General features: G+C 37.8%; 1 protein-coding gene across 8 annotated transcripts in view; it reads right to left on the bottom strand.

The window, feature by feature from the left end:
• The window catches only part of MEIS2 (Meis homeobox 2), a 171,265-nt gene that overhangs the window by 36,195 nt on the left and 111,600 nt on the right, over positions 1-23,470 (bottom strand). The window contains exon 11 of one of the 8 annotated variants that reach the window (XM_038179522.2): positions 1,815-5,382. The exons of the other annotated variants lie outside the window; for them this stretch is intronic. Coding sequence (XP_038035450.1) covers positions 5,376-5,382 — 7 coding nt within the window. The 3' untranslated portion in view covers positions 1,815-5,375. Of the gene's footprint in view, positions 1-1,814; positions 5,383-23,470 lie in introns of those variants that run through there. 8 annotated transcript variants of the gene reach the window in all.

The following is a 23,470-nucleotide window of genomic DNA, read 5'->3' as shown; positions in this document are numbered from 1 at the left end:
TCTCATTTCCAACACCATTGCAAGTAATTTGACCTGCTGAATAGCTAAGGAAATGTGGTTTGGGTACCTGTGATGGTTAGCTAGCAGTGGAAAAACTGGTTCAGAAACAATAAGACCTGGTCTGAACATGAATCTCACCACCCCCCGTCGCCCCCCTTCTCCGCTTCAAACCTCAGACTGATCCTCCTTTCAAATATTTTGTGCTTCAGGGCTTCCCCAGGTCAGATTCATTGCAGAATGTGTCTGACCTGAGGAAGCCTCAGAGCATGAGATTTGAATGTAGCAGGCTGATGCAAGCCCAGGAGAGACTCCTAGACTAGATAGCACCCCTCAGTGGGATTATCCAAGGTAGGAAGGCCTACTGGAGGTCAGGAAAGGATTTAAAAACACACAGAGGGAAGTGAGGGATAATGGGAGTCACTACAGCTGAGTCGGGCTGCTGACTCACTCCGAGGTGGTCATGCATTAGGTTGGGAGATCTGGGAGGAAAAGGGAAATAAAATGGAGGAAAGAGGAAACTGTGAGTCAGAGGGAAAGGGTAAACTGATATTTAAGATAATTTCACTGGCTGCCAAAAGATGGGCAAGACCTTCAGAAGTCTGGGAAAGGAAAAGCTGAGAAAGGCTGACGATTATCCTGTTGGTTGTGTAGCTGAGGAGGAGTTAAAAGGGTGGTTAAAAAACACCTATCATGATAAGTTCAAATCAGAAGCAGATCCTTTTGGTGGCTTCCATACATGTTTTCACCTTTCTGCTTCCCTATCGTTCACATCTGTGTCCACTGAGAACATTTTAAAAAGTAAGCAAAAGCTGCTTATGGCCCTGTGGTCTTTAGGTCAGGTCTTTCTTTTTCTCCATGCCAGGCTTAAAACTTACTACTGCCTTTCCAAACTCTGCTATCTGATCTTCGCTACTGTGGAGTCACCCACAAACTACATGTAGCCAAAACGTGTGGGCGTGGGTGCGGTGGTGCTAGCCTTGGATTTGCCAGCTCTGCACTTACAGGGGATTTCCCCACTTCAGAGGGAACTGGAGCTGCCAATTCGTGTACCCTCTGTGTTGCTGAAAAGTTGCATAGGTGCTCATCATCATGGCCATAGAAATCAGTGGGAGCTAAGCCCTAAGCTCTCAGAGATAGGAGCACACACATGGAGGTATTCAAACCAGGAGAAAACCTGCAACACTTCCACTGGAAATACTAATACAAGATTAATTATGCTTATGCTTAATTCTTTCACTAGGCAGATTTGGGTTGATCTTCTGTTCAAAAGGAAAATATTCAACTATCTACTTATCCTAATGCATTGGAGATCTTAGAAGGCCCCAAGAATACTATTTAGAAGCTTCTAAATTACTTTATTTTTCTGTACGTATAATTTACTTTACTCGCCCATTTTTCTTGTCTCCTTTTTATGGATCAAATTTAGGCCCAAAGTTTGTGTTGTAGAGAGCATATGTATATCTTTTCTTGGACCACCAAGTAGCTCTCAAGCACAATCTGAGAAAAGAATTTGGCCCATATGAAGGGATTGTCAGGTTTTAAAGATGTGGTAATTACAAGCCATGAAAGTCTGGATGAAAAATTCAAATGAGCCAGCATAGACACAAATTTGGCTTTGAACTAGGAAAGCACTTGCTTTGATCCTGATCCTTTTGGGCTGCAACTACAAGTACTGACAACAAGCCACGTGTATATTGCAGGAGCTGGTGAGGCTGGCTGAGAGGTGTGTCCACTGCATGCTCTTGCTACCCTGCATGCTTACTGCTGATGGATGGTTTGATATTCGATTTTTTCATTTTATTTTCAACTGGTGGTTTTAGGGGCTGGGAGCCCTGAGGACAGCAAAATGGAAAGGTTAAGGGATAAGAGAAAGATGGTGAACACAGTGACAGTGAAATTTTGAAAGGAAAGTCACTGAGTCTGGGAACTATTCTGTAGCAAGTATCTCAATCCTCCTTATCTCTTTCTTTTGCCAAATGGATAACAAAATGCCTCTGGCCCTTTATAGGTTGTCAGGTTTAGTATTGCTGTGCTTTCTTTTGGCTGACTCAACACACCTAATTTTGCTGTTTTAAAACAGTATCTAGGAATTTTCCATAGACCTGTTTTAAAAAGTTTCCTAGTTACTTGTAAAGTGATAAATGAAGGAATTTATTTACTTAAGAATCATATAGTGTAGCACTCCCATGACAGATAACCTGTGGCAACATTTTCTGATGCAAAATTGCTAGAATGTGTACTTTTATTAAAACAGGCTAGTCACAAAATTGTCTCACCAAATAAGAATACCCTCAGAGTAACTATAACTTTAGTAAGATAGAGATGGGATGATGTGTGTCTGATGCAAAGAAAGTACTGGGCTGGCTAGGAAGATGTCAGACCAGCCTGTAGCCAGGCACTGAGTCTGGTGTGTCAGAGGCACAAGACTTGTACTGGTTTAGCTTTACAAAGGCTCACAGCCCCTGAAGTCTGATGATTACAGGTGTATTAAAACCCAGAGCTCAGAAAAATGACCAATTTGAAATCAGGTTATACACTGCATGTACTTTTCATGAATTGTTTTCAAAAACAAAGATAAAGACATGTCCAAATTATTCTTTTTGAAGCCTGGTTCATTCAGTACATCATACAGGATGAGGAGGATAAATTCTGTCTTTACACATGTCTGGCATGACCTGCACCAGGCCAAGAACAGTCCCACAAGATGCTGTGCCTTTCTGTCTGTAGCACGGTTCTCTTCCTGCCTCCCCACAGCTCTAAGGGAGCAGCAATTTACTGCTAGCCCACACTAGCAGCAGATTATTTCAACATCTTCACTCCTCCCCCAAATCCGTTCATACCAGCTTGTATTTTGAGAGTAGAGGGGAAGAATCTCCTCAAGAGATAACACATTGAAAATAAATGTTAGCTTCTATAAAAGGTACTAGCTTAAGTATGCCATGCCCACTGCATTTATTTAAGGATACAAGTTCCTTCAAGCAAAATGTCAATATTTTATTTCCCTCAAACTCTAAAATTGTGCTATTTTAGTTGAGGATTAAATCAACTCTCTGGTTTATTTGCTAATTGCAATAAACTTTCTCAAAGGAATGTAATTTGAAAGTTGTTTTAAATGCAGATGGCACTGGAGTTTAGTCTACAGAGTAAAGCAGAAAAGTGTTTGCTAATGCTTGCTAGATTTACTTTCCCAAACTCCCCAAGTATTATGTTTTATGAAGAACTGTGTCATTCAGTTATACTTGCACCATGACAATGATAACTAGCATGGTGCCACGGAAACCGGAAAAATGCATTTAGGGTTGGGCCTATGCATCAGAGAACAGAATCAATCTTCCTAATTAACTGCAAATTAGCAATCCCAAAATGAGTGGGATCAACCTGTCTTCACTGGCCAAGAATCATGTTAAGTATATAGCTTCCTCTAAGTGCCTCTAAATTACATTTACGCCTGTATAAAGTAACATTCTTTTAATCTAATGCTGCATTAGTGTCACTGTTCTCAAAATTATTGCACTGTTTTAAATTTCAACAGATAGGTAGACAGATAGAAAGGTAAACAAATTAATAGACAGTTATGGAGATAGCCTGATATTTTGTTATTCAGGGCTCAGAGTAGCTCATAAATCACACTGAAGCCACAAACAAGGTACTAATTAGCATAAGTCTCTGGAAAGAAAAGTTTCTGTTGAATGGTGAAATTCTTTAAGGCCACTGAGCAGTAGCTATTAATAAAGATAAAAACAGTAAATGCAAAATAGAGGATAAAATACAAAAATGGGACACAGTAGATATTTGATTAATTCCATCCCTAATGATCAAAATTGCCAAATAATGTTAGGCTAAAACTAACATTACTGATATACTGTTTTTACTCTTTAGGGTGTATGATCAAAAAGATCTTGGGTATTATGAGAGTACAAAGGACTGACCTTGGGTGAATTAGCTTAATTAGTTAATGCTTGTAAAGCTCTAGATGGGTGTTAAGTATTAATTAATTATTAATTATTATTGGGTAAAGATGGGATTTGGAATCCCATCGCTCATACATGTGCCCCATCCTTCATGCAAGAGCTTCATTGGGGCCCCACTGGTCTCTGCCTGCCTGCTTGTCTCACCAAGGCTCAGCGGTGGCTTGGCAGCCCCATTTGCCAAGAGAGCGAAAAGGAGGAAACTTTACGCAGCTTGTCCTGGTGGCTGAGTGAAAGGTTGGGCACAGAGGCTTCATTTTCAAGTTTACTATGTCTTTCTTTGTGATTTGATGAGAGAATTTGCATTTTTAAGCAGAGTAAAATTCTCAGTGTAAATAAGTTCCTCAATGAACTGAGGCTTAAATGAGTGTCCCAAATTTATCTGCATGTAACGTAAGGTTAAAAATGCTTACCTGACAGTGCTATTTTGAAATGTCATTTTTTTCCCTTTTGCCATTACCCAATGAAGGCCATTTTCTGTATCCCTTATTATCATGATTTATGCTGGTTAATACTTAAAGTGAATAGTTTGCTTTTAAATTACAGAACATCCCTGAAGAGATTACAAAAAATACCTTCTCAAAATTATTCTAAGGTATACTTCTTAATCACCTTTGCCCAGAGCCATTCTTGACAGAACATTACTAATGCTCATTTCTGCATTTTATTTTATTTTATTTATTTTATTTTTTCCCAGGGTTATTCAAATATTAGTTATTGTAAATCCTACTAATACATTGACTCTCAGGCTAATATTTTCCTTTAATTTTAGTATGATAAATAACTATTGGTAAATGACATTGAAAGGAATGTTAACATTTAAATACATTTTATTTCACATTAGCATTGTCCAATTTCTCATGTTTTAAATTTTTCTGCCTGGCTGCAGCCTAGAAGAAAATACATGCTGGAATAATTATATGAACAATTTAGATTTAAACATATTGAATAGCAGAAGAGATCATGCCCGCCCATTTGTATTTTTTCCCCCTTTCTCCATGCTAGTCTTGAAGATGAGTAATTTCTCTCCTTAGAAGCATACCTAATAGACAAAGCTCTAATGCTTCGAAGAGGGTGAGGGGAGGGAAGCGCTTTATTACAACTGTTCAGATCAATACACAAAAATCTCAGGATGATAGGATAATTAAAACATGCACAAAGTAATTCATCAACAGCATTTTCCTCCAAAACGCACTTGCCTTTGGAACTTGCTTTCTGATCCCTGATGTTTTTACTTGCAGGGATTTGAGACAGCTCCCAGCCAGCATTTCCCATTTAGCTTACAGCCCTTGTTTTCATTCACAAACAAGAAATTGTGTTGGCCTTGTGATGCTTATGCTTCATGCTTTTTTCATCCCTTCCCTGCTCTTTGTCTGGTGTGAGATGTTACCAAGCAGTGAAATTTACCTAAGAGCTAAGAAAAAGGAGAAAAAAAAATCTGTGCTGTTTGACAAGTGAGAAGTTCAGCATCAGCTAAATCACTGATAATTTTATGCTGTTGGTTATTACACTTGGAATGTTTGTAAGTGCTCACATTATAAAAAAAAAAAAAAAAAAAAAAAAAGGCAGTCCTGCTGTAACGAATACATGGAAGGGTATTTGAAATGTTCTGATGATTAAAAATAATATTTAAACTTATTTTGAGTTATCTAGAGGAATGTTACTACTGTTCTCATTTCAGACTAGGGCTGTGAGGAGCAGCATTCAAGCCACAGAGCACCACTTCCTGCACTCTGAGAGTCGACTGTTATGATAATTACTTTACTTGCATTCCTGTTTTGTTTCCCAGACCCCCAAATGTTTCTTTCCTAATGACAGAGTTCCAATTGCAGTAATTAAAGAAAACATAGTGCTTCTTAGAATACATTCAAATCCATACTGATTCGTAAAAATTTTAAATGTAACTTGAGCTTGGCTGTTGTTACAGGTAAGAACTACGAATCCAAGCAACCAAGTTAGGTCTTCATCGAATTTGGTTCTACATTACTGTAGCAGGAAGGCTAGGAATGATTTATGCACTGAACAAACTCAAGTTCCTGCAGAAAATTTACCCGTATTTCTTTGCTTACACAAAACACAGCTCTTCCCTTCCTCTCCCCCCCATTATTTATCATTTGCCCTGTAAATGATACCCGCTAGCCAATTAAATCCTGGTTTTCCATTACTATTATTTGGTGTAATGTGCAGGGTGTCAGTTAAGGATGTACTAAATGTACTGATAAAATAACAGGTCCCCCACCCAAAAACTTTACCAATCTCCATATCATACTGAATGCACAGGTAGATGTGAGGGGGTGGCAGTGGTTTAGGAGAGTTAAGTAACGGTAAAACAAACAGTTTAGCAGAAAAGCAAGAGTCACTTGCCTAACCAAATATAGATGGGAGTGATTTGTAGGCGCAGGTAGAGGCAAGCTTTAAGGAGGGATTTAAAAGAGGATAAAGGTTAGCTTTACACGTTTGGCAGGGATGATTCTCCCCACACATGATGGGGGACTTCAGTACGACAGAATGAAGTTGTAGTTATTCTCACTTTGATTCTCCAGTTACTAAATAAATAAATCAGGTTACCAAAGTCAAAGGGAGCAGTATACCCTTTCATTTCATCATGGCAGTCTAGCCTTTCTCCAGTAATCTTTAAAATATCAATGCACTATTTTTGCCTTTCTCCCTGACTGACAGAGATTCTTGATGACAACCGCTGGTGACCAAGACTGCTCCTATCACCTTTCCCCAGCCTTAGCAAGGGCTTTAGAATGGGACTGAGTTTGTAATGCAGCTGTACTACTTCGTGTGAAGCTGGCCACTCGGTTTTAAGAAAAAAATCCAAGAAAACCAACACTTTAAAAACACCTTTCACCTGTGTATGTATCTAATTTCATCTAAAATATAATTGTTTCAAGGAGAGCTCACATCCAGGAGACTTTGAGCCTAAGTGACTTATGCAAATAAGCTTCTGATTTTTCATAGATCTTGAGCTCCTAAGTCACTATATGTTTTTAAAAAGTATTTCTTGGAGCTTTTTTTTTTTCTTTTTTCTCTTTTCTCATAAAAGATGAAAATAAGCTACTAAAGATGAAATAAGCTACTTAACAAATTGATGAGAGAAACCAGACTGAGTAGTGTATTTCAGAATTGTGACATAAAGAAACTCCAACCCAAATAATACCTGACATTTCTTGAGTTTCTTAGCCTGAAAAATAACTCAGCTTGGTTTCCAGGTAAATGTCCAAAGTATTTGCACTTGGGATATAAGTATGAAAATTTCAGCTCAGAAACTAATTATTTCAAAGAGTCACTGAAAGTAAGTATTGCTTAAAATGAATATGCCATTTCCACTATCACATTAATAAGGACAGCTAATGAATAGAAGAATTATAGCAAAAATGAAAAAAAAAAAAAAGTTTGATGTAGTGAATGCAGTATACGTTCTTCAGTAAGCAAGCTTTAAATGAAATACCATTTTTATTAGAAGATAATTCATTCTGGTAATAGAAACCCCAATTTTTGCTACCAAAAATAGCAACTTTGCTAACAGTCTTCTCTGAGCCTTGAAAGCAACAGCCCATTGCAGAAAATATATTTGTATTTCTGATATCCCTTAGTTCCTCCATGTAAAGAAGTGGTTATTGTAGTACTAGCTAACATTACGAAGTATGACACTATTATTATTGCCATTTTTAGATGGAATAACTGAGGCAGAAAGAAGTAAAGTGACCTTCCTAAGCAGCTCAGAGACACAACGAAGAAAATACCCATGTCTGCTGAGTCTCAGCATACTATTCATTTGGCTACAGTCTCTTTTGCTGGCTGCTATTATGGATTACTTGAACTTAGCACTTGAAATTCTAGGATTTCAATAGGATAAATCCTACTTATCCTAGGATACATCTTATTTATTTGCTATCGCATTATTTGATATGTTTGTTCTTTTTAAAATAAGCAGCTTTAGAATTTAGAACAAAAAAATATACAAAATTTTGTATGTTGCAAAGAACAGGAACTGTATTATTCCATAAGCATGAATTTTGTAGGGGGTGTTTTTTCCTTTTACATGGAATCCATTAAGACCTTTTGGTCAGACTGTCCTGTTCTCTGAATCTTTTTCTCTGTCATTGGTTATGAATGTGAACAGTCTGATTTATGGGTATAAGAAAAGTCATGCAGTGAAGAATCTCTGCTGGCATAGGCTCAGCATTCTTAACTGACTCACCTTCTCATAGTCAGTGAAAATAAACACTGAGCCAATTCATGAAGCTCTGTACTCCAGCGGGCTTCCTCTTAGCTTAGTAAGTACTAGCACAGGAGATCCTCTGAGCTGGAAGTAGCCCCCCCATGGCAATGTGGGAGCTGTACAGTCACTTAATCTCCCTGACATAGTGTGGCATGGGCTAACAGGTGGCACCAGTCCTGTAGACCTTCAGGGAATATTCCTGTTGCTGTAATGATGTTCTTACAGCAGGATAATGCCTCTTCTCTATAAAGGCTGCACCTGACTCCACATCTAGCCATGATGGTTAGGATGCTACATTTGCTCCAGTCCAATCAGTATAATCAGCACAAGTTTTTACAGAAATGCTTTGGCATGGCATTCAGAGCTTGAAGCTTTAGTAAAAAGAAATTTGACAGAACACAAAATTAAACATTCTAAAGAGAGAGATGCTTGTTTCCTCACCTCCATGCTTGAACAATTCACAAACGGCTGACTGCCTTTCCACCCAGCTTACCAAAAATAATTTTACTGCAGACTGCGCTGAAGTGTAAGCCATGTCACAAGATATTTAACTGAAAAAATTTTGGACAAGGACAATATCCAACCCAAATCTAGTCTAATAAGAAAATAAAATCTAAAGTCTCCACGGAGCAGCTTGTTTTTATGGCATTGCAAGTTCAGTATTATGGCATAAGAGATTAGGAACATGTAACCAAAAATCTCAAAGTGATATTCACTTCTAACAGAAATACTATCTCAGATCTAGCTATGTAACATTGTCACCATTAGCTAACATATTAATGTCTCATTAATTCAATAAGTACCTGAGTAATACCTTTATAAAAAAAAAATCACACTGCAAATCACAGCTAACATGATTTCCCTGGAGTAAATTGGAAACAGTAACTAGGAGGACATTTATGACTTGTTTTACTTTGTATTCCCTCAGAAACCTCTACAGATATTGACTTCCTGTGATAGCCAATCTCATACGTTGAAGTTGGTATGCCCTCTTTAAAGGAGAGGTTGGATTCATTAACTTTGTGATGTAGTAGGGTGCAGGGACAATCTAGGGTAGTGTAATTTAGTTTAAATATACATATCAGCTGTTCCTTAGTAATTAGCTGTGCATGTTCTCCAGAAAATGAAATTAGACTTATCCCATCTTCAGGATGGGTAAACTATCCCACGTATGCTGCATTTACCATGAAGGGAGAACATGCATATAAGCAATTATCACAGAGTGGCTATTAAATAGAAGTGTACAATATACTTTACTTTATGGAAAGTTGTGTGTCCATAGCCTGTTATGTGAATCTCCTAAAATGGACAAGATTGCACATAAGACTGAGCCTGTTTTGCTGGTATTGTCACCTCTGGTGTCTGGAATACAAGGTAAGTCAGGAAGTGGTGGATAAAAATGCATGTGGAAGGATTTCTCTCTCTCTCTCTCTTTTTTTTTTTTTTTTATTAGTTTGATTCTTCAAATTCCAACTGACTTCATCAGGGCCATGATTTCACCTGCTAAGGATGAGTTTTCTGATCTTGATCATAGTTCTATTCACAGTATGGGTAGGTAATGATAAGCAAATGAGTAACTGTAGCTCAATATGAGATCATTTGTCAGCTAAGCCTCAGTAAGTGACTGGTAGCATGCTGCTGGTATGATGTCATTCCATAGTTAAATGAGTTTGCATAGAGCACTTCTTGGGGGATAAATACAAGAGAAAAGCTGAGAAATGTGCTGTCAAACCAAGCATCAGGTTTACAAGACAAGTGATGGATGTGCAGCTGTGTGGGGTGCTTTAAGTGTAGCTAATGACAAAGGATACTGGAACCTCATGAAATCCAAAATTTTGTTTGGACTGAACTTTTAACAATGACAGTGAATTGTTACTCTCATTTTGGACTAGCAGACTTGAGCCCTAGTTCATCCTGCATAGCTCGGAGAGTCACTCTCACCAGCAGCAAAGAACAATAAATACTTTCACGTGGTAAGTTGAACTGTGATCTGAATTGTCCTATGAAAGTGCCCCTCTCTATCCATGATGATTAAAAAAAAGGTAGCTATGCTCCTAATTTAAGTGCTCACTTAACTGCTTAATGCTAGGTTGAATGTATGTGGAATAGAAAACCAAGAACAATGAACCAAAAATGTTAAGTCACATTTTGCAAGGTTAGTCACATTTTGCATGGGCTAGTATGTGGAGCTTAATGTACAGCAGCAAAATTTTAATAATATTGTGTCAGTCTGGGAATGTCTTCTCATAAGCAAATAGTAAATAGAAAGGCATGAGCTCCCTCATGTCAGCAGTTTTCAGTGACAGACAAGACAAATGGCAAAAGCAAGAAAGGTAAGAACTAATCCCCACTTTTCTGTATTGGACCACTGCAGTAAACTGTCCCTGGAGCTAAACGTGAGTCCAGCACAGGCAGATAAATCAGGATCATTTCCATGAGGATTAGCCTGCAACCTAGAAGAAGAGCAATAGACGGGCAACAGATCATTTAAGTTAAACATCAGCTGAGCAGGAAGCACTGCATAGCAAAGAAGCCATGGACCTACAGCTGTAGGTGAGCAGCTCTGAGCCCAGCAATAACATCAACACATAAAGCAACAGCAAAGAAGCAACCATGCAGAGTTCATATACAGCATCTGAAAAGAATTACGACAGTACTAAAAGGACTAACTGTAACTACAAAATATCATTCAGAATACCCTGACAGTGCCAAGGTGAGACAGATTTGTGGAGATCCATGGCTACCTTCACACTGGACCACTTGATGAGAAGAAGTGTATGAAGAGTACAGAGTTGCAGCATCACACCAACCAGCAATACGAAGACAACAGCAAAATAGAAGAAAAAAAGGAATATCAATAGAGAGAAATTAGAAGTGGGAGACCTGCTTAAAAGTCATCGCACCTGAGGTATTCTGATGCCTCAGAAATTGCAGATTACATGGGTGTCATGTCTCTAGGTTTAACTATAAGGTAGTAATTTCTGGTCCTCTACTGAATGCTTATTAATGCAAAAGTCACAAGAGCTAGGAACTGTTGAAAAATAAAAAAGTAGTAATTCACTAGGATGAAAAGGAATAATCAGGGGTTGTAAGCAGAAAGAGTTTGGAGATGGCCCTAGGAAGTCATTCTGCATTACACATAGCACAAAGCCTAGCTGTTGCTGCTAAATCTCTGTAAATTGTTCTTCTGATACAGAGCCAGAGTAATTTGGGGAGCAGTTTGTGTACCAGCACATAGTACATGAAACAGCTATTAACTTTATTAATTCCCCAGCCTGGCCAGGGCTAAGCAATCTCCTACCACACCATGCAAGTGCTGCGTCATAATTCAGCCATCAGGAGGTGCTTACAGAGGCAGGAGCCGTCAGCAAGCACTGCTGCCTGGAGTCAAAGCGTATCACCTCTGTGACACATCAGAGCATCAAAGGCTCATAAAGAGAGTGCCCCCAGGCCACTCCCAAATTCAGGTCTTCTGTGTGGCAGTACTGCTAAACCACTGAGATGGTTTTGCTTCAGCTGTCAGAACTGGGGTGTTTTGCTGTCTGTGTATAAAAACACAATTTTCAGGCTGTCTTAAATATATATATATAGTGAAGGGAGGAAAGGAGTGCAAAATGATGCTTCCACCTCACATAGCAAATCTCTCAAACTAATCAGTCATAGGGGTGGCCAGGTGTCATTTCTGACATATTATTTATCATCTTGCTTGTTGTTTTATTTTATTTATTATTATTATTATTTTTTCCTAGATAGATGCTGCTTTACTAATTAAAGAAAATAAAATTTCCAGTGTTTGGAATTCAGAGGTGGCCTCCTCTGTGAGCCAATCTCACTGTTCTCCATGAACAATTTAAAAATAGATTTATTTATTTATTTATTTTTAATTTGTATCACTTTGTCTAGAGCACAAACACACATGGCTGTAATTTAGTGAACTCCAGTCTTCCTCTTGTGGCAAATTGATAGGATAATTTTATTATGAGTGGAACAATGACTACAGGGAGTGAGAGAGAATCTTGGAGAACTACACATAATTCGGTTGACTAAATGTAATACTTGCATTATATCAGTAGGTAATGAAAACAGTGCTGAACACTGGCAAAGCCTAAACCATTTCTGATTCCAGCTCCTGTCAAAAGGCCACCCCATAAATCATACCTGAATTTTATTTAATGTCAGGAGCCAGTAATCTGACAGAGTGCAATGAGGTGTTTGGATCAGAAGATGTATACCAAGTCATGTGTTCCATAGTCTCTGTAATCACAGGGTCATATAATCCATCTATGGATTTTAATAAGTATCTTATTATATTCCTTTTAGTGTTAATTATTTTACACATCACTTGTTTCTGGTTTATTGACACTATTTTAACATCTTTATTACATAAAATTAGCAGTATAGCCAATCAGTATTAATTATACATGTGTAGCCTGTGGAGAGGTTCTGTTATTTCTTTTTCATGCCAAAATGTAAAAGATACAACAAGGTCAGCATCACATTAGACCAGGATTATTTTTGTAATGCAGCCAGTCTCTGATAGTCTTATTAGTGACAACAAGGTCAATGAGCAGAGTTACTGATGACTTTTGATCAGGAATTTTAAACTGACTTTCTTTATTTTTCTGAATTGCTTTGTGCACCTAAAGAGGAGCCAAATCCAAAATGGTCTGGGCTTCATCCTGCTAGCTGTTTCTTATCTGTAAGGGAATGCACGAATATCCTGCAGGAATGGGATCTAAATACCTCACCATCATATGTGTAGAAATCAATAAAAATCAGTTATTTTGTTTAATGAAAAATGGTTTTCCAGGTTGAAAAAGCTATCATTTTGCATTGTTTTTTTCACCTCCGTATACTGTAAAGAAATTTTAATTATAGCATGACTGTAAACATTATAAGGTAATAATAAAATTTTATAAAAGAGAAAATGTTAATCAAACCTATACCTCCTTAACTATCTGTCCTCTAATAAATAGAATAATACTTGTTTTGTTCTCCTAACTAAGGATGAAGGAATGCTGTGTGTTTCTTGGAGGAAGGTGAGACTGATCAGAGTTTATTATTTTGAACCCTGTCTCTTTCATTTTTCTCATGAGCACTTGCACAAATGATTTTTGCTTGCATGAATCTTTGAGGATAAATTAATTCCAAGCCTATCCACTTAGCAACAAATTCATGTTTTTTGGGATGCAGTGAGTGGGCAGAATCATTTCTAATGGCTTGCTGCTTTACCTTGACCATTTGTGCTGACAGACTTGTATCTTTGCACCAAGCACCATGCCCCAGCAGCAGCAGAAGAGGCAGAGCAGGCAGTAGCTTTACCAGAAGTGCTCATCTCAGGACTTCCCTGCTGGATCAAGACTGGCAGGAGCACACATTCTTGTAACTCCCTATCTTATTACACTGCTGTCTTGCTCATTAACATGCTGATAATGTATGAAGGCAAGTACAAATAGAGGACTGTTTTAGAAAACAGCAAGAAGTTTAAGTTCCCTATACTGACCTTTTCCCACACAGCCAGGGTGGAGGCTTAAGGAGTCTCTAAGTGCAACCATCCAAGAGAAGAATAAACAAATATCCCCATAACATAGTTACTTGGTGTATGTGAAAATAACACTGATGGTATGTCATAGACAATAGAAAACTGTGAAATAAGATAGAAGATAAAAGGCACTGCTGAATCAAAGCCATGTTGGCTTTGCAATGGGAGGGCTGAGCTCCAAAAGAGACAGGTATGAATATCACTGTGGTGCTTGGTGCTCAAACTTCACAGAGACCTCTGGGATAATTGTAACCAAGACACAAAGAAGACACCTTCAACTTTCTGACTTGTTTGAGCACAGGACCCATCCCCTCCTTTGTTCTTTTATAGACCCATGTGCTAGATCTAGGTATTCCTCTGATGCCTGAATGTCCTGCATTTCCTTAATTAAACAAACAAACAAAAAAAAAAAAACAAACAAAAAAAACAGTACATATGGAGTTACTGTTCCCCAAATATGATGGAATTTTTGCAATCTCATCTTGGCCCATGTCAGATTTTTATACTGTGTATTCTAACAGTGATATTTTAGGGAAAGACCTGATTCAAGAGAGCTGGGGAAAAAAAAGAAAATAAAATTCTCCCTGCTTTTGCCAACTTGCCTCTTCCTAATTCAGTCAGTTGTTCCCACACTGTCCACAAAAGAATAAAAACTTGCTAACATCCTTCCTTTTGTTAGCAAAACTTTTGTACAGCTACTTCCATGTAGACAACGATCAGAAATCAGACCATGTGGGTTAGGTGACCAATACAAAAATGGAAAAAGTGAATAATGAGTGCATGCAGGGAACTGATTTTGCAAGCAGTCCCAGGCTTAGATTTATTTACACAAAACACTCACCGAGTAATCAACAAATTCATGAAAAGGAAAAAGCCTAACCCTGACTGAATAAACTGCTCATTAAGAAGAGATTTCTTCACTCTACCCCTAACCATGTGTTTCCATTATTTACAACCTCCTGGGTAAAAATGAAACAAGATTGTGAAATAATTGACCCTGCATGGTCAAATTGCTAGTGCATACTAAGAGGGGAAGGTGGGACTGTGGCAGGGTTTGTTCCTTCACAACAAAAATCCCACCTGTTTAATCTGGGATTTGAGAATGGTGAAAAGCTGAAAAGTGACATGGTCAATGATGTTGCTCACACTTCCCTTTCCTAACTCAAGAGAGTAACTGAATCTTTTGGCAAGCACCTACAGTTTATGCTTTTTCTGAAACATATGCCATTTCCTTTTACAAGTACCAAACTGAAGCTGCCATGCTGATTTTCACATTTTATTTTTCACCTGGGAATTTCCACCAAATTTGGATTCTGCCTTCCTGAAATAAAAGGCTAATGTTACCTCACACCAGCACCACTCCCTCACTAATTACTGTTAAAATTTTTTGCTTATCAGTGCTTTTCAAGGAAGTTCACAACTCAAGAGGTCAACTTTAAACAGGCTGAAACATCAGTTTAGAGTGACTAATATCAAAGATAAGATATGTCTGGAAACACATGGAAAATGCAATATCTCTCCCATGTTTACTTTGCAAGGTATAAAAAGAGAAATAAAACCAGCTTGCATTTCCAACCAAACACTAGAACAGTGTCGATCTTGGACAAGGGCTGGGACACAGCAGCAAGTCTGAACTGAATGAGTAGTCAGCAACAATGATTATGAGTCACATACAAAGAACAGAATATGTTTTCTGCTATAATCACAATAAAACAATGAAGCAGGAAATGGAACTTGAAGCAAGCACAGCAAAAGTGTTCTTAAACAGAGATTTTAAATCAGTGCATTCCCTATGTTCTCTGTTAATAATTTTATGTATTTTCATTGCAAAGGAGTAAATCTGGAATTGTTCACACTGAAAAGAAGATATATTTCTCTCTTCACTGGTAATCTGTGAGATCTCCTGCAACAGAACTGGAACTGTGATTAGGAAATCCCCTCCTGCTGTGAAAACTCTCTCATTCTGACATTTTTCTATTTCCAAAGCTCTCCAAACCATGTGAACCTGGAGAAAATATAATTAAAATAAATCTCAAAAACTTACATTATCTTTGCATTTATGAACTGTGAACTATTCTTATTACCAATAAGATCCCACTCCTTTGTGGGGTGCCAGGTAAGTATTGTGAGACCCTTTCTCCTGCAAAGGGGAAAACTATGGGAGAGGAATTAACTCAGAGAGCAGTGCCTGAATCTTACATGTTCTGAATCTCAAGAATAAACCAAGGAGAGCTGTTAGATTGTATCAAATTGGGAGAAGTAAAAAAGCTTAGCTTTTTTTTTGGAAATTCCTCAGTGAAGAATCTAGTCTGTCACAAACACAAATATCCGTCTTCTAGGCACTGCTTTGCATAGTCCTTCCTTGGAAATCTCCATGGGAAAACTCCCCCAGAAGTGTGAGGCAGTGATGCAGACCTGGGACTGGAATTCCTCACCCGGTTCTTTACCCTGCAGTTTGGCACCATCCTGGCTAACACAAATGAACCTTCAAATATAGAGAGTAGACTATTAGCAACTTTCAGACAGTTTCTTTTCCACCCCGTGCCTTTTGGATGAGCAGTAAAGGCTTGGCAAATATCTTCTTAAGTGAGTCCAGGGAGGCTTATTGCTGTCACTAGGGAACAAGTCTCTGGTGAGTCATTGCCTGCAGTGCTAGCCCAAGAGAAAGGCTACCTTTTAGATGAATCAAAGTGCAGAAAAGAAAATTAATGGTGGGGGAGGGTAGAAGATGTTTTCAACACGTGAAATCTAATGGAAAATGTACTGTGCTAACACTATGCTTCCCAATTACAAAATAATTTCTGTAGGTTCGGTTGCATGTAAAGGATAAACCTGCCAAACAGAAGAGAACTGTGCAAATATGGTCTCTATTACAAATAGTTCCATGCTGAAGTGCAGAAAGAGGGACCTGTGCCCAGTACATGATTTGTAGACAGTAGGATTTATTATCCTTTCTCCTGATGGGTGGGAAAAGGATAATGAAAGTCCTAATTACCAAGAGGAATGGAAAGCTTCATTGTACATCCAAATGGGACAATTCAGTAATCTGTGATTTCTGTATTGGAGTTGTAGTACATGTGCTGGGGATGACCACATTTCTCGCCCACCAATTAATATGGCTACCTGACTATTTTTGTGCAAGCTTATCTGAATTACACAAACTTGTTACATTGCTTTTTGTTCTTCATTAAATGCAATCGGGAATAAGAATCAGATATGACAACACTTCAAAGAAATATGCATCCCATGGTAATGTAGTGGAGATCCTTATTTCAGGTTCCCTTCACACATTAAAATGATGAGGTGCAAAGGAGATAGTACAATTGAACATAAGGGGTTTCTATCAAATCTCTCCTCTGAGTTGGCAGTCCTTTCCTTTCCCCTTTCCTCCCTGCTTCTTTTCTTTTAAGAATTTTTGCATAGTGTCAGAGCACATCTAAATTTCTGGAAACAGCATGGCTTTGGGCAGGGGTTACACTTTCCAGAAATGCTCATCTGACACAGCAGGGGACAGAAACAGAATGGCTAAGGTATTATCAAAATTGTAATTTTAGCGTCAAAACGGGCATTTCACCAACCTGTTCCAACACTTCTAAACAGAGGAAGCTGGCAATACGGCCTCTCTTTCCAAACATAAGTGGTACAGCTGCATACTCAGCACTGATACATCCAGCTTCCTCCCACACCCCTAATTCCAGACACAGACATTTTTTTTTTAACTTGCACCAGCACTAATCAGGAAAACTGTGCTAAAGCCAATGATGTTTCACCAGCAAAAGCAAAACTGCAAGTAAGTGGAAAATCAAGTCTTTTTGAAATTCATTCATCTTACTGTACAATCTTTCTGGTTCAACCTGAAGAACATGATTTTTAAAAGGGCCTCAACCTGGCCTCCTTTCCTAGAGGTGCAATTTTGCATCTGCCATCAGTTAAAACCACAATTAATTACAGTCATAAACCTTGCCAATTACACATCCAAAAGTCTGATTAGTGAAGCTGTTGGGTAGTTAGGTAACCACATATAAGACTAGTATTTAAACTGAACTTTGAGCATGGATACAAATGTTAGTATTGAAAATTGAATGCCACTTCCATTTTTTATACTTTATGCTTCTCTCTCACTCTTTTTTTTTTTTTTTTTTTTTTTTATTTCAATTTTCTGCAAGAAATGATGGTGTGACTTTGATGCTTGTGGAGAAAATTATTAGCTAAATTATATCTAGCTAGAGACAGGAGTAGCTAGATACACTTCTTGGAATAAATTTGGCTTTATTTGTTAATACCTATATCGATAATGTTTCCACCATGGCTAATCCAAAATTTCATGGTTGGGAGGCAAGCAGTAATAAATGAAATTTTCCCTTAAGGCTAACTGAACTACAAATCCATGGCTTTACTTTACACTTTCACTAGCCACTGATTTGCCAAGAAAAGGATTGTGAGGTACTACTACATGAAGCAATTTGAAAGTTGAACTACAGTATAAATAATTCACTTTTTGGAGAGATAGTGGGGGCAGCTCAGCTTGTGTTTAGTGGGTGGATCCAGAAGTTCTATTACTGACAGTGGAGACTGCATCAGCTAAATCCATCTTCTGAAACAAAATGTTTCTTCTTTAGACATGGTGACACTATGTAGAAATAGTGTATTCATAAAGCAGTTTTTTATATTACATTTATAAACATAAGAAACTGCTGACTAGAGAAAGGCAATATGGTTCAGCAAGCCTTTTCTCTTTCAGTGTATTTCATCCTCACCTCCCTGTTTTATCACTATATCCTTCAGTCCTTTCTCTCCTGAGATAAAAATGTACAGCTGTCTCTTAAGCTCATTTAGATTACTTGCTTTGCTGGCCAATTATTCCATATGTCTACTACTGTTTCAGGAAGAATTATTTTACTCAATTCCCAGTTTACTCCTGATTTTCTAGTTTCGCAATGTGTTTCCAAGGCCTTGGACTCCTGATATTAACCAAGTACTTGTTCATCTCTTGCATTGTTAAAAAATACATAGGAAATGTTAGTATCCTTAGAAATCATTATTAGGTCAGTAGAATCATAAAATGGTTTTATTGGAAGGGACCTTAAAGACCATCCAGTTCCAATGCCCCTGCTATGGGCTAGGACACGTTTTACTAGACTAGGTTGCTCAAGGCACCGTCTAACCTGGCCTTGAACGCTTCCAGGGATGAGGCATCCACAGCTTCTCTGGGTGACCTGTTCCAGTGCCTCACCACCCTCATAGGAGAGAATTCTTCCAAATATCTAATCTATCTATCCTCTTTTAGTTTAAAGTAGTCAACATTTCTACAAACAGAAGTAGATCAAGCCTAAATTCAGAACATCAGCTTCTTTTTCTTCCTGAGCTTATAGTCTGTTTTTTTTTTTTTTTTAATTTAGTCTCTGTAGTCTCTCACTCCACAGAGGTGGCTATTGACTCCCTGAGGCAGGGACCTTCACAGAAACTAGTGGGTTCACCTCAGCGGCACCTACCATTGTTTTCTTTGCCAGTGAAAATAAACTTATCCTTTCTGGATTTTTCTCAGAAACATTTTATTGTAGGGGAAATATCGAAGTTGAAATACAAGAGAAAGTACAACCTTTCTTGACAGTGACACCCAGATCACTTCTCACTTTGTTACTTCTCACTTCTCCCTTTGTTACGGCAGATACCTGTATGGTATCTGCTATCTGCTATACCTGTATGGTATCAACTGCAAATACCATCTGATGTTGCAACGGCAGCTGAGATTACTCATTTAAATTGCAAGTATTCTTAACTTCCCCAGCAAAGGAAGGGTTCCTTGGGCTTGCTGAAAGTGGGGAAGACACATTCCCTCTCCTGGTAAGAAGGGACAATGTTTTCCTTAGAAGCTTATCTTTCATCGAAGAGTGACACCTACATATAACTTGGGTGGAATTTTGTTACCAAGCGCTGCAAACCAAACTGCATGGTTCAGTTCATGAACCTTTCATAAGCTAAACCCTGCAGCGTTTACATAGCATTACCAGACACATAATTAAAAAAAAAAAAATAGTTGCTGCAACTGAAAGTCTACAAAAAAATAGCATCTCATTAAGAAGGTGCCCAAGGGCTGGAGTCTGGGGTTTGGGCTTGGCTCTGGCACTTTTCCCCCAAAATCAACAGGCCTCCACCCTGTCTCAAGATTTAATTCTGGGTCTTGGTGACTGATCTAAATACTCTTGGGGCTTCCTCATGAAACACATGGGGCTGATCTCTTCCTCATCTACATGATAAATATGAGGAGTATCAGTGGTTGGGAAATCGCCATCATAAATGGATATTTTTTGCATTTTCAGTTTGTGGATTCTTAAATTTATGGAGCACATTTTCATAATTTTCTGCCTAGCACACTTTAATCTGCTTACACAAGACTTGCTTTTTTAGTTATCTCCTGCAGATTTGCTTGATGAAAAGTCCTTTCCAAGGGCTGTTCATAATACATTGGCAATTATTTTGTTATAAAAATGAAAATCTCAAGGAATTTTAGGGAAAATTCATCAAAAATATTCTGGAAAAATATTTTTATGTTTTCCAGTCAGGAGCAATCCAGAAGAAACCATCTGCTGCTTAACATAAGCAAAACCTTCATATTTATCAGTTGCTTTTTGGAAAGATCAATAATATTCTAAGCAAGTGATGATTAAATCTCTAAAAAAGGGTTTGCAACCTTTCTGATTTTCAAAGTCTTAAAACATTTCTGTTGAAGATGTGTAGTGAATTTAAGCAACTAAATGAAGTAGTCTTGGATTTTAGTCCATTTTTGGACCACTAAGGAATAATACAGAGATTCCCAGATAGCACGATACAGGTTGTAAACCACTGATCTACAGATATCATTCAGATAATGCTCCTAAGGTTTTAATATTCAGCTAAACTTGAATACTTGAAATACTGAAACTTGAATACAAATGGTAGTATAAGACCAAAAAAGACATGAACACCTTCTTTATTTGAAATTTGTCCTGTATCTAGATGGAGTGAATACTGATAAAAAAGCCCATAGACAAATGTAAAATAGTTTGAAAGATGAAGCTCAAACAAGTAATGACTTTGCAGGGAAATACAAAGAAAGAGAGAGAGATGTAAAAAAGATATCTGAGCTTCTTCAATTTCAAATAAGGTTAATTGAGAACCAGATAAAAGTTTCTAATGCATACTTCTAATGTTTTCTTCTATTTATAATTATTTTTCTGTAGGACCATGTTAATCGAAGTATTGCATTTCTATCTCCAAAACAGTTAATCCTTTCAAAATGTTTATTTACTAAAACCAAACGTGTACTCACTGTTCCCCAAAAGCAGAGAACTAGTTAGTGAATTAAGCTTTTATTTTTCTTAAAGTTTAGTTTTCATTTCCCTAAAAATCTAAAGTGTAGGGCTTTTTACCTGCTATCAAACAGTCTGCCTATCCCCATCTCCCTTGCCCCTCTCCACCTTCCCCCCAAATGAATAAAAATAATTCTCTCTCTTCTCATTAAAACCAGCTATTCTTCCTTAAATTTTATCTGGCCATGGAAATGGCTAAGTCTGAATTTCAAAGTCACATTATATATGTGAGCAGAATTCTACTCTGAAGGGTCTACATAGCAAGTTACAGCATTAAGAGTAGGCACACTACACCATACTGGCAATCTGGAAAAATGCCTAAACCTTCCACAAGTATTTTCTTTCTCCTTTACAGCTTTTACCTTCTCTCTCTCACCACAATCTAACAGGGTGCTCAAGCATGCTGCCAACTTCAAGCACATTAAGTACTCCCTCTGCGATACATGCGTACACTATTTTCAAATATAGCATCACACATACACATGGCTGAACTTGGACCTATGTCTGGAAATGTGATTCCTGTTCAAGGAGCTCTCCACTCCTGTCTTCAGCCTGATTTCAGAAAAATACTTTTATTTACGAAAGACATTGAATTATATGCTTGACATGTGCTTAAGGTTCATTCAAAACAATGAGAAAGATTTGTACAAGTGCTTTACTCTGAGAATACTAAAGCATGTGCTCCACTGTTTAAAATTATTATTAAAAAAAAAAAGATTTCTCTATAGATTTTATTCTTTCTCTTCTATTAATTCTACTTGCCAAGTCTTCTTGAATCTTTTGTCTGTTGCAAATGCTTTAACAGACTGCAGCAATGATGCTTATAATACTCTTTCTCCTTCATTATTAATGCACATTTTTAGCTTTCTTCTGATTATTTTGCCTCATATATTCAAACTGGACCAGGCTTGCTTTTACAAGTCTTACCCTTTCAATTTTTGCTATACTCTGCAGCTCTCCTCAGTTACAGTGGTTTCTTTGTCTTTCCATCAATTGAGATGTAAAAAGGATAATTTAGGAAGGTGGGAGGATATGGAGTGGGAAGTGAGGATGAAGAAAGCTTTTTCAAAAAGTTTTCCTGTATTTTACCTTGTCACACAGCCTTATATAAAAACAGTCCTCTGGCCATGGCAGGCCAGGAAACCTTCTTCACAGCATAGTATGGATTCCATTCAACAAAACAATAAAGTTATTGCTTAATTTTAAATGCATGCATAAATTTTATTATCTTCAATAATCACAGGTTAAAGATAAGCATGAACTGAAGTGCTTTGCCAAGTAAGAATGAACTTACAATTGTTCTAATGTTATTCATTGAATCTTGGCCTGAAGATTGGTCATACCAGTCTTCCATGGTGCTGGAAAACATTCAAGACTTTTGGTATGGTGTATTATCTCTCCATGTCATCTAGTCTGATGCCTCCATGCTTGTTTCTTGTTCACTAAAGAAAAGACTAAGGTCCTGTCTTTTAGACTGATCTCTGTGTGCCCCTGCCACTAAATCTTAGCTCAGCACACTTGAACTGCAAGTTTTTCAACATCTGATCGTATGTGAATACCCTCAAAACCAATGTAAGCCTCTGTTTTGAACCCACTTAATTATTTATTTTTAAGTCATGTATTTATTTTTTGAATAAAGGTGTTGGTCTATTCAAAATCTAACACAGAGGTCTTTGAACCCTTTTAGCCTCCATTTTCTAGAAAAGTATAAAATAACAAGGCTACAGATGTGATATTCACTGAATTCCTACTGAGTAACAGCTCCTCAGTTTAAAATCCTAAATTACAGTTAATAAAGATAAGGTTTCAAAGTCCTGTGGAGATCTCCATGCCCTTGAGACACTGGGAGAAGGAGGGTAAAGGCCTGAGGCCACAGTCATTCATGTGGACATACAGTGTAGTCAGTGCTGGATGCTAACAGAAATTCTGCTTAGAGTAACTGGTAGCTTTTTGTCTGTCATTATCATTTTTTTTTACAATTCACTATGATGACCACAATAGATGGTATTTGCTTAGTTATTTGTGTGTCATTCCATGGAGCTCAGTGCGGTAGAGCATTCACTAATACATTGAAGGAAAAATCAAAGCAGTCTGGGTACGTATTATTCATAAGCACTGCACTTGAAAAAGCACATGAGATTTTTTTTAATGTTGTGGTTGCAATCTGGTGTTTATTTTTTACACCATGTGATGACATGCTGCCTGAAATTTTAGGAAGGCACAATTTTAAACTGGTGAGCAAAAAGGTTTAACAATGGACATCAGTAGTGTTTAGGTGAGAGATAATTTTAATAGAGCTAGAGGACAAGACTGAAAATTTCTCATCATCAAGAAAGAGCTTGCAAATGTTTTCAGATAGGGCTGTAAGGTAACCGAAGCA

The sequence above is a fragment of the Anas platyrhynchos genome, chromosome 5 (assembly GCF_047663525.1).
Source record: "Anas platyrhynchos isolate ZD024472 breed Pekin duck chromosome 5, IASCAAS_PekinDuck_T2T, whole genome shotgun sequence".
NCBI classification, from domain to species: Eukaryota; Metazoa; Chordata; class Aves; order Anseriformes; family Anatidae; genus Anas; species Anas platyrhynchos.
This window is presented reverse-complemented; position numbering and strand designations above follow the sequence as displayed.